Source organism: Squalius cephalus (genome assembly GCF_949319135.1).
Source record: "Squalius cephalus genome assembly, chromosome: 22".
Lineage (NCBI taxonomy): Eukaryota > Metazoa > Chordata > Actinopteri > Cypriniformes > Leuciscidae > Squalius > Squalius cephalus.
The window spans coordinates 1,187,501-1,202,500 of NC_137143.1; the positions used below are offsets into that span (position 1 = coordinate 1,187,501).

The 15,000-nt window shown below is 39.8% G+C and overlaps 2 protein-coding genes across 3 annotated transcripts in view; both read left to right on the forward strand.

Moving 5' to 3' along the window:
• Positions 1-537, forward strand: part of tamm41 (TAM41 mitochondrial translocator assembly and maintenance homolog) — a 36,693-nt gene extending 36,156 nt beyond the window's left edge. Inside the window, exons 7-8 of one of the 2 annotated variants that reach the window (XM_079857244.1) lie at positions 1-2; positions 293-537. The exon at positions 1-2 is cut by the window's left edge and continues 61 nt beyond it. In XM_079857244.1, coding sequence (XP_079713370.1) covers positions 1-2; positions 293-369 — 79 coding nt within the window. In that variant the 3' untranslated portion in view covers positions 370-537. The remainder of the gene's footprint in view (positions 3-292) is intronic. The other variant, XM_079857245.1, reaches the window with a different exon arrangement.
• A 169-nt stretch (positions 538-706) lies between these two features.
• Positions 707-15,000, forward strand: part of vgll4b (vestigial-like family member 4b) — a 69,229-nt gene continuing 54,935 nt past the window's right edge. The window contains exons 1-2 of the mRNA XM_079857249.1: positions 707-897; positions 2,462-2,538. Coding sequence (XP_079713375.1) covers positions 2,475-2,538 — 64 coding nt within the window. The 5' untranslated portion in view covers positions 707-897; positions 2,462-2,474. The remainder of the gene's footprint in view (positions 898-2,461; positions 2,539-15,000) is intronic.

Sequence of the window (15,000 nt, forward strand, 5' to 3'; positions counted from 1 at the left end):
GGGTGAGGGTCAGAGGTCAGAGTTCATCTGGCCGCTTATTCTTCAGATGTGGGACGAAACATTGCAAAACTCTGATCTCTTATGTGTTGAAAAAAAGAATTAGATTTTCTCTATCCTTGATCAAAAGTATGATATAATCATGTCCTCAAAGCAGAACAGAAGCATGAGTTTAATTTTTTTTAACCAGATAATTATTAGACATTCCGAAATTGTGATTTGCATAAATGTTTTTGTATATTGATCGGATCCCACGTTTATCAGTGACACACTGATGTTGAAACTTGTTTTACAGGTCTCTTCAAAACGGTGTCGTACAGCGCAAGAAAGCTGCAGAAAATGTGGAGAGGCTGGCGTAGAAAACCATCGTGACTGGCGATTATTTCCAAACACATTTCACAATAACTCATAACCATGTCAAACATAGCGATATTTCCACAGTTGGTATTTATTTACAGTCTAAGCATGAAACTAATGACTGTATCCATTCATACTCTATATTCATAAGAAAATGTCAATAAACCTTTCTAAAAATATTCTTGTGAAGTGTGTTTTTGTGCATTTGCGGACTTCCCCTTCACGCTGTACCTGTTGCGAGGACACGATGACGTCACTCCCTCATTAGCATAATGCATGCTGATCTCATTCCCTTGACCTCGACCAATGAGAATGCTCGGCTCTCATCACCTGCTAGGAAGAGAATTCCATCATTCCAAGCATTCTTCCTCACAGCTCTGCTTTTTACACACACATACACATACACACACACTCTCACTCCTGGATTACCGCATCAAACCCTGGATCTTTCCCACTGGATTTAGCGCTGTTTCGGGGCTTTTTTGCTCGGGATCTCTCATCGACTTTGTGATCGTGGAGATTTCAAAGTGGCGCTTCAAAGTGGTACGTAGTTTGTTCTTCAACATGTAAGAAAGAGTGTGTATTCACCGAGTGTGTGATCATTACAGTAGCAGGAGTCGTAAATAAAGCAGCACTTGTAAGGAAAGAGTCGAAGACAACAACACGTTACAATGTAACACAATCCGAGAATTCCGGAACAAGTGAGGTCACGCACTTTCATGCGACACATTAATAAGTAACGTGCGAGCAATTGATAGTAAAACATTAATGACTAACTCAAAAGCGCGCGACTAAAACGCAAATGCACCGCAAACATTATTAAGGAAACGCGCGCGTGCGGTTGATTACAGCGATAGCGGCGCGTTCTCGTTCTGCGCGTCCACAAAGCGCATTCCCGAAGTTATAATTCCCATTGTAAAGTTGGGATCTCCTGTAGGAAGGCGCTCAGCTGTGTGTGTGTGTGTGGAATGCGCTCTGGGAATGTTAAGTGTGTGAAGAGCGAGCAGTGTTTCAGATCTCCACATGTTTGCGCTGTTTATTCTGGGAATGCATGAGAAAACATGCGGATTGTGGTAAAGAGCTTCCCAGTATTTACTGATATAGTTTACTTCTGGATGCGACGTCATGAAAGAATGTTACATTCACGTGTTGGTGACTTCACAAGGTTAGTTCGTCCAAAAATGAAAATGATCCCTTATTTTACTCGCCCTCAAGCCATCCTATGTGTTTATTTATTTATGACTATCATTTTCATCAGAGTTTATTAAAAAATATCCCGGCTCTTCCCAGCTTTATAATGGGAGTGAATGGAGCCTGAGATTTTGAAGCCTCAAAAAGTGCATCCATCATCATAACAGTGATCCATACAGCTCCAGGGGTTAATAAAGGCCTTCTGAAGCCAAGAAACATATCCATATTTATAACTTTATAAACTATAATCACTGGCTTGTGTTAAATGGCCGTACACGAGTCGAGCTCTGGCGGAAGAGTGACCTCTGACCCGACACATGACCTCTGACTTGATGCATAACCTCTGACCCAATGCATGACCTCTGACCACACGCATGACCTCTGACCTGATGCATGACCTCTGACCCCACGCATGATGTAGGAGTAGCGTAAGCTCAGCTGAGAGTCGACGCCTCTCGCGGTTCAAACAAACTCAAGCTCCTCCCACATTTCTCTTTAATCATTTTTAGACGTCTAATTCGTGACCGTGTTTTGTTTTGCTCTATTCTCTGCTCTTCCACGTTCGTCAGTACGTCATGCATCAGGTCAGAGGTCATGGCCGTTACTGGAAGCCAGTGATTATAGTTAGAAAGTTGTAAATATGTATATGTTTCTTGGCTTCAGAAGGCCTTTATTAACCCCTGGATCCGATTACTGTTATGATGATGGATGCACTTTTTTTGGGCTTCAAAATCTCAGGCTCCATTCACTCCCATTATAAAGCTGGGAAGAGCCGGGATATTATTCAATATAACTCTGATTGTGTTCGACTGAAAGAATGTCATAAACACTAGGATGGCTTGAGGGAGAGTCAGTTATGAGATAATGTTAATGTTTGGGAGAAGTATCCCTCTAACGGTCTGGTTTTCCCGCTCAGGGTCTGGATCAGGATGGAAACGCCGCTGGATGTTCTGTCGAGAGCCGCATCTTTAGTTCACCAAGACGATGAGAAGCGTGAGTCCATTTCAGAGATTGATCGGAATAGTTTTTGTTTATTGATTGTCAGATAACCAATATTCATCAGTAGGAGTGTAACGATTCCCTCATGTCACCACACTCAACTCACGATACGATATTATTGCGATACTCCAAGATTAAAGGTTAACAAAAAATTAACTGTTGATTAAATGCTAAATTTGGTGTTTCATTGTGTGTGTAAATGAATAGACTTGGACTTGGTGCTGAAACCCAAAGCACAGGACAATAGAGACGCCAGAATAACAATATTCATGATTCTGAAGCTGAAAATACAGAATTATTGTAGATGAATATGCTTTCACTGTCACTGACTAGATATATTTATAATAATGTAGGACACTTTTACTGGGAACATCAGACATCTGGCATTATCAGGACACACATATTCCCCCACTGCATTATTATACATTATACACAACATTATAATGTAGTTCTGACACTAAAACTCTGTAAACTTGAATTTGTTCTCACACAGTATTAACTATCCACAATACATATTGTCACTATTCATGAGACATGTTGCATTTTTGTATTGCGATATATTGTTACACCCCTAATCACCAGTAGTTTTATTATGGTCTTTTGACAAAACTATTTGATTGTTTGTATTTCATGTCTGAAATGTAGATTATTTGTCAGTCTGTATTCCTCATACAGTGAGTTTTCCTCGTGCAGTGTTGTAGATTACAGTGAGTTTTCCTCATGTTAGGGTTAGTTAGTTACAGTAAGTGATCTCTGAAACGCCGCTGGATTCCCATAAGGCTTTATTCAGTGTCTGCATTGAGTCCGTGATCATTTACATGAGAAATGCTCCACATAAAGCCCCGTCTCCTGGTTCTGCTGTTTCTCAGCTCAGTGCGCTGATATATGATCGCGAGACCAGCGTTATGAAAGAACAGGACTCTGAAAAGCTTCCTCCGGCCTGACATGAACACGCTGCGTTTCCCTCAGAAATTCCTTCCTAGATTAAGCAGAATCAAATCCTTCTCAGTCGGGATTTAGTGTTGCTGGAAATCATTGTGCAACAACATCTACATGTTACAGCGTCTGTTCGTGTTCGTCTGTTCGTGTTCGTCTGTTCGTGTTCGTTCATTGATGCAACAGGCTTTGGTTAGAAGTACGGAGTGTATTGACTGTGGTTTAAACATCTTCAGCTGTAACCACACTGAACTAACATAAGGGTCATTGGTTGAGCCAGTGTTTCTGTGTTCAAAAGCCTATTATTTTATATTTATATATCAACCTATGAATAGTTTACTTCTAATTGTCTATAAGCTGAGATAGTAGGAAGTATTTTAAAGTCGTCATGAAAGGGAGTTGCGCTGGTCTTTTCTCCTCTATTGTGTCGTATATCAGAGAGAAACGCTTCTGGAAGGAGAACAGATGTGGGCGGGGCTTGAGTGTGTCTGTGGGGAATTGATTGGATGGTTGTGGTTTGCTATTGGCTGATCTCATGTGAGTGACAGGTTAAAGCCCCGCCCACATCATCAGAGAAGAGAAGAGATGCTGCAAGAGGAACTTATTCTGATTCAACATTATTAACACAATAATGATGTGTACATTTATAATAAACACTACGAAATATTACATAAAATTACATTTTGATTTCATGGCGACTTTAACAAAAAATACAAAAAACAACAACTTTTATTCACTTTTGTTCTCTTGAGTTTACTCTTAAAGTCTCCCTTTAGTCAATGATTTATCCCTTAAAACTCATCTCTGATCACCAAAATGACATATTTAAATGGGTTTTCCTTCTTCATGCCTTAAAATATCTTGAATGTAACTGGACACCCTTGCCTCATTTAGTATGCACGGTTCTATGAATATGCAAATGAGCCCCGCCTCCACTCACTCCCTCAGCTCAGAGATCCACTGGTTGACGATCACACGTTGATCTGATTGGTTACAAGGTATTTTGTGACGTCAGAAACACCAGCGATTTCAAAGCGTGTTTTTGAGACTGTCTTTGGTTCACTGCAGTTTTAAGGAGGAAATACTCAGCAATGCTGTCGACTTATGAATTTACACATGCTTTGTCTTAAAGCAGATTAAAAACACCACATAGACACATAAACTACATTAAAAGCTGGATCTTCACCACCAGAATGTTCCTCTAATGCCTTCTGAACCGGTTGCGACTGCATTAACGGGAAGGGAAAGTGGGTCTCGGTGTCAAAATTATCGATTTTTCTTTTATGCTAAAAATCATGAGGATATTCAGTAAAGATCATGTTCCATGAAGATATTTTGTTAATTTCCTACTGTAAATATATCAAACATGTATTTGTGTGAGTGAATGCAGCACAATCGCCAACATAAATGAACAACTTTAAAGGAGATTTCCTCAGTGTTTTGATTTTTTTGCACCCTCAGATTCCAGATTTACAATAGTTGTATATCAGCCAAATACTGTCCTATCATAACAAACCACACATCAATGGACAGATTATTTATGTATACATCTCAATTAAAAAAATTGACCCATGTGACTGGTTTTGTAGTCCAGGGTCACATATGTGGAAAAAAAGTACAAAAAGAAGCTTGTGATGGCGGTTGTTCCCCCCGCTGTGTGTGTGTGTGTGTGTGTGTGTGTGTGTGTTGTTTAGCGCAGGGCTGATGTCATGTCTTTGTGTCGTTGTGTCTTTGTCTCCTCAGTGTGTCTGACCTGTTTTCACTGCAGCTCCTCCTGCTCGTTTGCATTTATTGCAAGCTTCTGTAATTGTTCTCACTTGCTGGAGCGCTCGGATCCGTTGCTCACGCTCGCGCACGTTTGGCCCTGACAAGCTCCAGCAAACACTCGCCTCAGTGTCGAACTGCTCACTCTCAGGCAAGGTGTGTCTCTCTTTATCTCCAGATTCAGGTGACGGCTTGCTTTCGGACGCTTGAGGCGAAACAGCACCATTACACACACACACACACACACACACACACACACACACACACACACACACACACAACACAACACAACACAACACAACACAACACAACACAACACAACACAACACAACACAACACAACACAACACAACACAACACAACACAACACAACACAACACAACACAACACAATAACACTGTGTTCAGAACACCATTACACACACACACACACACACACACACACACACACACACACACACACACACAATAACACTGTGTTCAGAACACCATTACACACACACACACACACACACACACACACACACACACACACACACAATAACACTGTGTTCAGAACACCATTACACACACACACACACACACACACACACACACACACACACACACACACACCACAATAACACTGTGTTCAGAACACCATTACACACACACACATCACAATAACACTGTGTTCAGAACACCATTACACACACACACACACACACACACACACACACACACACACACACACACAATAACACTGTGTTCAGAACACCATTACACACACACACACACACACACACACACACACACACACACACACACACACACACACACACACACACACACACACACAATAACACTGTGTTCAGAACACCATTACACACACACACACACACACACACACACACACACACACACACACACACAATAACACTGTGTTCAGAACACCATTACACACACACACACACACACACACACACACACACACACACACACACACACACACACACAATAACACTGTGTTCAGAACACCATTACACACACACACACACACACACACACACACACACACACACACACACACACACACACACACACACACACACATCACAATAACACTGTGTTCAGAACACCATTACACACACACACACACACACACACACACACACACACACACACACACACACACACACACACACACACACACACACACACACACACACACACAATAACACTGTGTTCAGAACACCATTACACACACACACACACACACCACAATAACACTGTGTTCAGAACACCATTACACACACACACACATCACAATAACACTGTGTTCAGAACACCATTACACACACACACACACACACACACACACACACACACACACACACACACACATCACAATAACACTGTGTTCAGAACACCATTACACACACACACACACACACACACACACACACACACACACACACACACACACACACACACATCACAATAACACTGTGTTCAGAACACCACACACACACACACACACACACACACACACACACACACACACACACACACACACACACACACACCGTGCTTTGAGCAGTGATTAAAGTAAGCTGCTTTCTCAAGGCAAACTCACCCTGAACAAGAAAGAATCGATTTTTACGTTTTTGTTATAGAGCTCAACAGTCGAACGCCTGAAGTCCAAAATCCCCATTCAGAGTGTGATTTTTAATGATAGATGTTTCAAGATGAACTTTACCTCTGTTGAGTCATGAGATATATATATATATATATATATAGTATAAAACAAATCCGAGAACTACATTATCGACTTTCAAAAGAGTTCTGTTTTAAAATAAATGCTTTCTATTCATCAAAGAGTCCGGACGAAATATGAAGCTGTGTTCAACACTGATAATAATCATAAACGTTTCTTGATCATCAGATCCTCATATTAGAGTGATTTCTGAAGGATCATGTGACACTGAAGACTGGAGTAATGATGCTGAACATTCAGCTTTGATCACAGGAATAAATTACACTTTACTGTATATTCACATAGAGAACAGATGATTTACACTGGAGTAATATTCTACTGTTTTACTGTATTTTTGATCAAATCAAATAAGAAGCTCTTTCAGAAACATTAAATAAATCTTACTGGCCTCAGACTTTTGAAAAGTAGTTTACTGTAACTGTATTGCTTAATATTTTGAAAACTTCAAACATATAGTCAATGATAAGAAGCATAAAAACATTAGTTGATAGTTTTGTCATATATCATGATATTCTCAATAATTATGCTTGATATAAAGAACTGTATGCACACTTTGATGGAAAAGTGTTTTTTGAAAAATAATCATTTTTGTGCCAATTTCCAAATTGATGAATTTAGATTTTAGTTTTTTAGTAGTCATGAACTTTACTAGTAAGTAAATAAAAATACAGTGTTATCTTCACATCGGCATATCAAATCATATTTTTTCAATGCAAGCAGTGAGGCTTTTCTCTGCTTAGTTTTCTTTTGCTTTTAATCCTCTGAGAATCATAACCACACACACCTCTTGAACAGAAGTACAGTACAGTCTGTGTAGTTTCAGAGCGTTGAGGACGGAGGCGGGTCAGTCCGTCACGTGTGTGTGTGTGTGTGTGTGTGTGTGTGTGTGTTCACGTGTGTGCTGTTCACACTCGCACCTGCAGTCCAAACAGGATCCAAACAGGAAGTTGACCTTTGAGTCCCTGGGCCATTTTTCTTTCCTCTTAATGAAAGGTTGATATTTCTGTGTTAGTGTCTGAATGTTTGGGCATTCCACGGAACAATGAGGAGTCGAGTCAATAATTACTCTAGTCCTTTTGTTGAGGTCGTCAGGATCTGGTTTCTGCCTTCCTGTAGTGAGCCTTCTGCATTATGTCATCTGTTGAAATTACATGGATGTTTTGGATTCTGTTTTTGTTTTCAGCTTCTAAATAATGCATTTTTGAAAATGATTTTGCCCTAGTAACCACCTACAACACTCATGTTGTGCATAGCAACAACACTCATGTGGTGCATAGCAACGCCCTGGCAACCACTCACACCATAGCAACTGCACTAAAACACACTAGAATCCTCTCAAAACATTTTAACAACTGCATAGCAACACCCTGGCAACCTCATAGTAACACAATGATCAGAGCATCTTACAAACCGCATATCAATGCCCTGGCAACCACCCGGCATTTTTCATATATCAACACACTGCTCAACACCCTGGGAAACCCACTAAACACTGTAACTCACCCAAAGCACCTTAGTAACTGTGTATAAGTTCCCTGGCAACCACTTCAACCTCCTAACAACTACACTAAAACACTAAAATCCTCTCAAAACATCTAAAAACAGCAACACCTTGGGAACCATCCACAACACCCTAGCAACTGCTTAGTGACACACTGCTCAAAACACCCTTGCAAATGCATAGCAACACCCACAACACCCTAGAAACTACATAGCAACGCCCTGGGAACCAGCCACAACACCCTAGAAACTGCATAACAATGCCCTGGGAACCACCCACAACACCTTAGCAACTGCATAGCAACACCCTGGGAACCACCCACAACACCCCAGCAACCTCATAGTAGCACACTGCTCAAAACACCTTAGCAAATGTATGGCAAACCCTTGGGAACCACCCTAAACACCCTAGCAACTGCATAGCAATGCCCTGGGAACCACCCACAACACTCTAGCAACTGCATAGCAACGCCCTGGTAACCACCCACAACACTCTAGCAACTGTTTAGTGACACACTGCTCAAAACACCCTAGCAAATGCATAGCAACACCCTGGGAACCATCCACAACACCCTAGTAACTGCATAGCAACGCCCTGGTAACCACCCACAACACCCCGGTAACCACCCACAACACTCTAGCAACTGTTTAGTAACACACTGCTCAAAATACCTTAGCAAATATATGGCACAACCCTGGGAACCATGACACCCTAGCAACTGCATAGCAACGCCCTGGTAACCACCCACAACACCCTAGCAACCTCATAGTAACACCCTGCTCAAAACACCTTAGCAAATGTATGGCAAAACCCTGAGAACCACCCATGACACCCTAGCAACTGCATAGCAACATCCTAAGAATCACCCACAACACCCTAGCAAGTGCATAGCAACGCCCTGGCAACCACCCACAACAGCCTAGCAACGCTATAAGCATCACTAACATTTAAGAATGAAAAATAAGCTTAATAAAATAAGATGACTAGTAGAGCTGGAGTGTGTTGGAGTGTGTTTGAGTGTGTTGATTTGGCCTTGTGTGTGTTAATAGACTGAGCCCTTTGTGTGCTGTAGCTCTTTCAGCTGCCCGCTCGTTCCTGAGTGCTTTGTCTGATTATTAATGCCTTATAACCATCTGAGAAAAAACAAGGTTTTACAAAATAATGGATACGAGCGTTAATAAGGCATTGCATCCTTATTAAAAGGTTTAAATAGAAACATAAGGCTGAAGCACAAGTTTCAGTCTAATGCCAAAAACAGCATTTTCACTGGTTTTGTTGTTTTCCTCGGCTCATTTCAGCAGCACACATGCGTGAACCTGGGGTTTGGGGCCAGAGGTTAAAGGTCACTGAAGTGGAGCACACATGATTGTTGTTGAGGCACACAAGCTGTTGTCTTGATAGATTTCAGAAAGGAAAGTAGATGTGGAATAAAGCTTGCCGGAGTGAAAAGTTGAGTTTTCTCCTCGAGATGCTGTGAAGTCAATGATGACATCAGAAGTGTGTAGAAACGTGTGTTTGTGTCCCAAACATCATCAGCGTTCACCATTGTGCTAGAAAACATCATAGGGCAATTCACCGCGTTTCACAATTAATATTGTTTTCAAAGCAAATGCTTGTTATAGTTTATGAAGGATTCTGTCATCAGTCAGAGATGAGTGTCAGAGAAATATGAATATGTCAGTGATATACAGCTGTAATATAGCACGTTATGTGGTCATTTAACAACAGCGGATGTGTAAGGCAGAGATTACTTATAAGGAAATATTATAATACTGAACGTCGATCCACAGTTGACGTTATCACTGATATCAATAATTAGTTATATAGTTTTCCACGTTTGTAATGAATATTTGGGTTTGATAACCACATAGCAACACCCTAGAAACCACCCAGGACAATGCTAAAAACATGTTATATATTCCATCATGTTTCAATATAACAAAACGCTTTTATTGAAGGCTTTATTCAAGATCATTACGTGTGTCTTCTCTTCACTCACTCGTTTTCCTCTGTGAGGAACAAACACTCGTCCATCCCATAATCTGAGCGCTCTCATACACGGAAAGACCTTTAATAGATCACTAGTTAACCGCTTTTAACCGCTGGGTTTATTTCTGCTGTCGTCACCACATTAATGGCTCAAAATGTTGGTTGTTGTTCCAGCATGATCACTAAACTATACAACTATAAACTTAAACTATAACAGTATATGGTGGTTTATGGAGTGCTTTGATATTGAAGTAGTCGTTTTTATTAAGATCATTATTCAAACAGGAGCAGTTTGACCTGATGTAGATCAACACAAACTCTTGTGATTTAATCATGGCTACAAAAATCATTTGGAATCTGTGTTATTTAATAAAATAATGAGTTGAAACCGAAATAGTGAGCAAAACGTGACACTGAAATTATTATTTCTCTTCAAATTTAAGGCGAGTCAATTCAGCAAAGGCTCTAGTTCAGAACATCCCGAGACTCAAATTCAGTCAAGTGTGTCCAGATGTTTTGTAGTGTGTATGTGTGTGTGTGTGTGTGTGTGTGTGTGTGTATTACATAATACTTCACCTTATAAAGTTGACTGGTTAATCATGGACTAGACGTACACTGTTAACCCTTGCTGTAAAAAAAGGCTAAATTCTGACAGTATTATACCATTTTCCATTAAAACAGTAATATACCGTAGAAAACAGTGCATTCTGGGTAATATTTGTTGTTTTCAAGAAAATAGCCTACAGGAATATACTGTGAATTAACAGCGCTCAAAGTCGACACTCAGAGGCTGTGTTCCCAATCACACCCTATACCCTCATTCACTATTCCCTACATTAGTTCACTAATATCGTCCCCTTGACAGAGTGAATGAAAAGAAGTGAGTGAATCGAGACACTGATGAACCAAACAAGAACAGAAAAATGAGAAACTACAACGGACTTCCAGCCACACTGAGTGCGAAACCAGTTTACAAACCAGTTTAACATTATTTATATTATACATGTACAAAAGTGCTTGTTGAGAATGAACAGATAGTAGTAGTAGTAGTACCCTTTATTGTCACTTAGTCACAAGTACCAGCGAAATTAGCCATCAACCTGTCCATACAAACATACATACATAGGCCTGTCACGATAACAAATTTTGCTGGACGATAAATTGTCCAAGAAATTATTGCGATAAACGATAATATTGTCGTTCGAGACCATTTTCATCTAATATAATGATAATGGCATAATAATCCAGGTACACCTTTTCAAAGATCTATAAACTTTTATTTCTTAAGAATATTAAACATTGAAAACGGAAAAACATTTTAAATATCCACAAAAAATGAACAAAACAACCAAAAACAATAAAAGCAATGGACTCTCAGTGTCTGTTAACAAAAAAAATCACTTGAATAAATACCAAAAACAATAAATAAAATGGATGTAAACAAAATTGCACTTCAAAAAATATTAAACATTAGGCTCAGACATAAATAGTGATACATTCCATTACAGGCAATACGGCCGGTTAGGACCTTTGGAAACAAATAAAAAAAAAAGCCTCAACAGGATACCACCGCATTTTGTCTTCCTGTTACTTTGTCGACTAAACAAACGCCCGAGTGATTGTGTAATTTACTGTCGGGAAGACGGAGACGCGCTTTATTGCGTGTATGCTACGCACTGAAAATACTTGGTTAGGATTAGGGGTAGGGCTGCACGATATTGGAAAAAAAATACATTGCGATATTTTTTTCCCCAACGATATATATCGCGATATTGCGAGCCATCAATCCAGCCTAAAGTCAATAATTACCATTCCATGACATTAATAATTTCACTAATAAGCAAGCTTCATTACAAGTGACAAAAAGGTTACTTAATATTTTATTCCAAAATTAGAACATATTTCTGTCAGAATTCAGTGAATGTTCTACGCAATCCAACGTGGCGGTGCTCTTAACAGATGTTTGTTTGTTCAATATTTCCTCAAAATAAGTAAAAAAAAAAAAGTCTTATTCTCTCTCTCTCTCTCTCTCTCTCTCTCTCTCTCTCTCTCTGTTTTCGGTGGTGATGCAGTGTTCATGTAAACGGCACCTAAAAGCTGTCAGAAGAACCAGCAAAAGTAATGATTATGAATATGTAAAATATTGCGATGAAACATTTTAATTGTTTATTAATAAACAAGTGTTTTCTGTGTCGGCTTACTATTTATTAAATCCAGGAAATTGGATAATGAAACACTGATTAAAATTAAGATACAATTAATACAAAACGAAATTCGTTTTAAAGAAAGGCTTTGTGCTTTCTGTTTGAGGTTTCTGTGAAAGCTTTAAAGCAGTCTTTTAGTGCCGCTTTGAGCGTCCGTAATGGAGAATTGTCACGTAACAGCGGCACAGCGAAGCAATCACTGTGCAGGTACGCGGAACGTGCATGTCACCCCAGCAACAAGCCATACAACAAACTTGTGTTTACTGTGTGCTACTGGTGCTACCGTTCTCTTAATACACCATGGTGGTGCTACTACCCTTCACATCGCATGTTCCGGCGATGTGACTATCGCTCATGCGCACATCGCGATGTCGATGTTAAAACAGAATATCGTTCAGCCCTAATTAGGGGTGAGGAGTGCGTGCGTATTACACGCCATAGAGTGCGTATCATATGCACGCAAAAACTATTTTTAGCGTATAAATGGCACGAGAAATAACATTCGTGGTATAGATAAGCATTTTCATGAGATCGGGCTCGCTGTCGCGTTTGGCTTTGAAACCAATTCCATCTTTTTCTTTTTCTTTTTTCCCTCCAACCCACAACTAGCGTCTTTTCTCTCTCCCGGCAGTCGCCGCAAGCAGTCCCGCCGGCGCTTTCCCATACAAAGACCATGTGACTGACAGGAGCCGCGGCGCCGCCTTCCCCACACAAAGACCATGCAACTGACAAGAGGGTTCACTCCACTAAGGAATCGAGAGTGGTCATCCAGTCTCTTTGGTAGAGAGCATGGTAGAGAGAGAGAGAGAAACGAGGAAAACAAACAAGTATGCAAATGGAATCATCGCGGCCGGAAAAATTATCGAGCTAATTTTTTTTATCGCGCGATTAATTGATTTATTGACTATCGCGACAGGCCTATACAGTATGACAAGGGGGTAGACAGGACAGGAAGACAGAGCATTGAGGAAAAAAATCCAGCAGTTTTGGTTGGTGATCATGTTTTATTGAATATAATGAAGTGTGTAGTCACCCTGATGATGATCAGTGTTTTCTTGAGTTGGGCTCTTGACTCTTTCACATTAGTTTCTCTCTGTGAGTTTATAAAGCACATCCATTAAGAAAAAGCCATTGAAGTCTCAACAATGGTGACAATAAAAAGTTGCATGACGCAATGCATGCTGGGTTCCAGGCTAGTATAAATCTCCCAGCATGCACTGCAGCATGAATCATTTAAAAAATATATATGTATATACATTGCCACCATTGTTGAGATTCATGTGTTGATTTGTGATACCTCTGTGTTTCTACAAGACACTGTAGCTCTGCTTGTTTGTTGTGTATGATGCGTTTAACATTTATTGTCATTGTACCTGATTGCATTAGTTTTAGGGATGGGACGGTATGAAAATTTCATATCACGATAATAGTGACCAAAATTATCGTGATTATCAATATTATCACGGTTTTGTTAAAACGAGATGAAAAGTGTTCAAAAATAACTGATGCTCACACTGAAAACATTTCAACAAGTTTTATATTTGAAAATCAACAAACAACAAATAAAACAAGCAGCTCTATGCACTTTTTAAAGCAAGATTATATTCTGTCGCATTTCCTTCCTTATAATGACCGTCGCCAATAACAACGCATTATAACAGCGCACATCACAACGGACGCGCACGCGCTCTCTCGTTTCATTCAAATACAACTTGCCGTCTTGCGTCTCCGTTTTCGATTGTATTGAAAATGAAATCAGAGTTGATTTGTTTACTGAGTTTGATAATATTTTTGTGATCATGTAAGATTTAAAACATTAATCTGCCTTCCGCCATTCCTTCTCGAATAAAATAAACAACAACATCGCGCGCTGCGCCTGTGTCAGCCTGTTGCTGGCTGGACAGGATTTACAGTGAGTTATTAAAATCAAACACGGTTTTAATTATAATTCAATTTTAAATGATAATACTAACCGTCAGTACATTTTATCTTGGTTTATAGAGAAACCGGTAATCGTCCCATCCCTAATTAGTTTCACAGTGGTGGTAGTGAAACACTTCTGATACAGGATTAAACTCTGAATAATGTTAGTGAATGAACAGACTATATGATGATTTTGTCATCATCATTGATATAACAAACTGAACTTGCAAAAACACAGTTCAAGCAGCAAGAGAAAAACTAAAGTTAAAAAGATAAGGCTCAGCAACTTCAAACCAAACATTGTCAATTAAACACCTCAATAACGTCTGCAGATGTGTGACAGCCATACTGGTTAATAATAAGTGTAATGATGTGTAATGGCTGG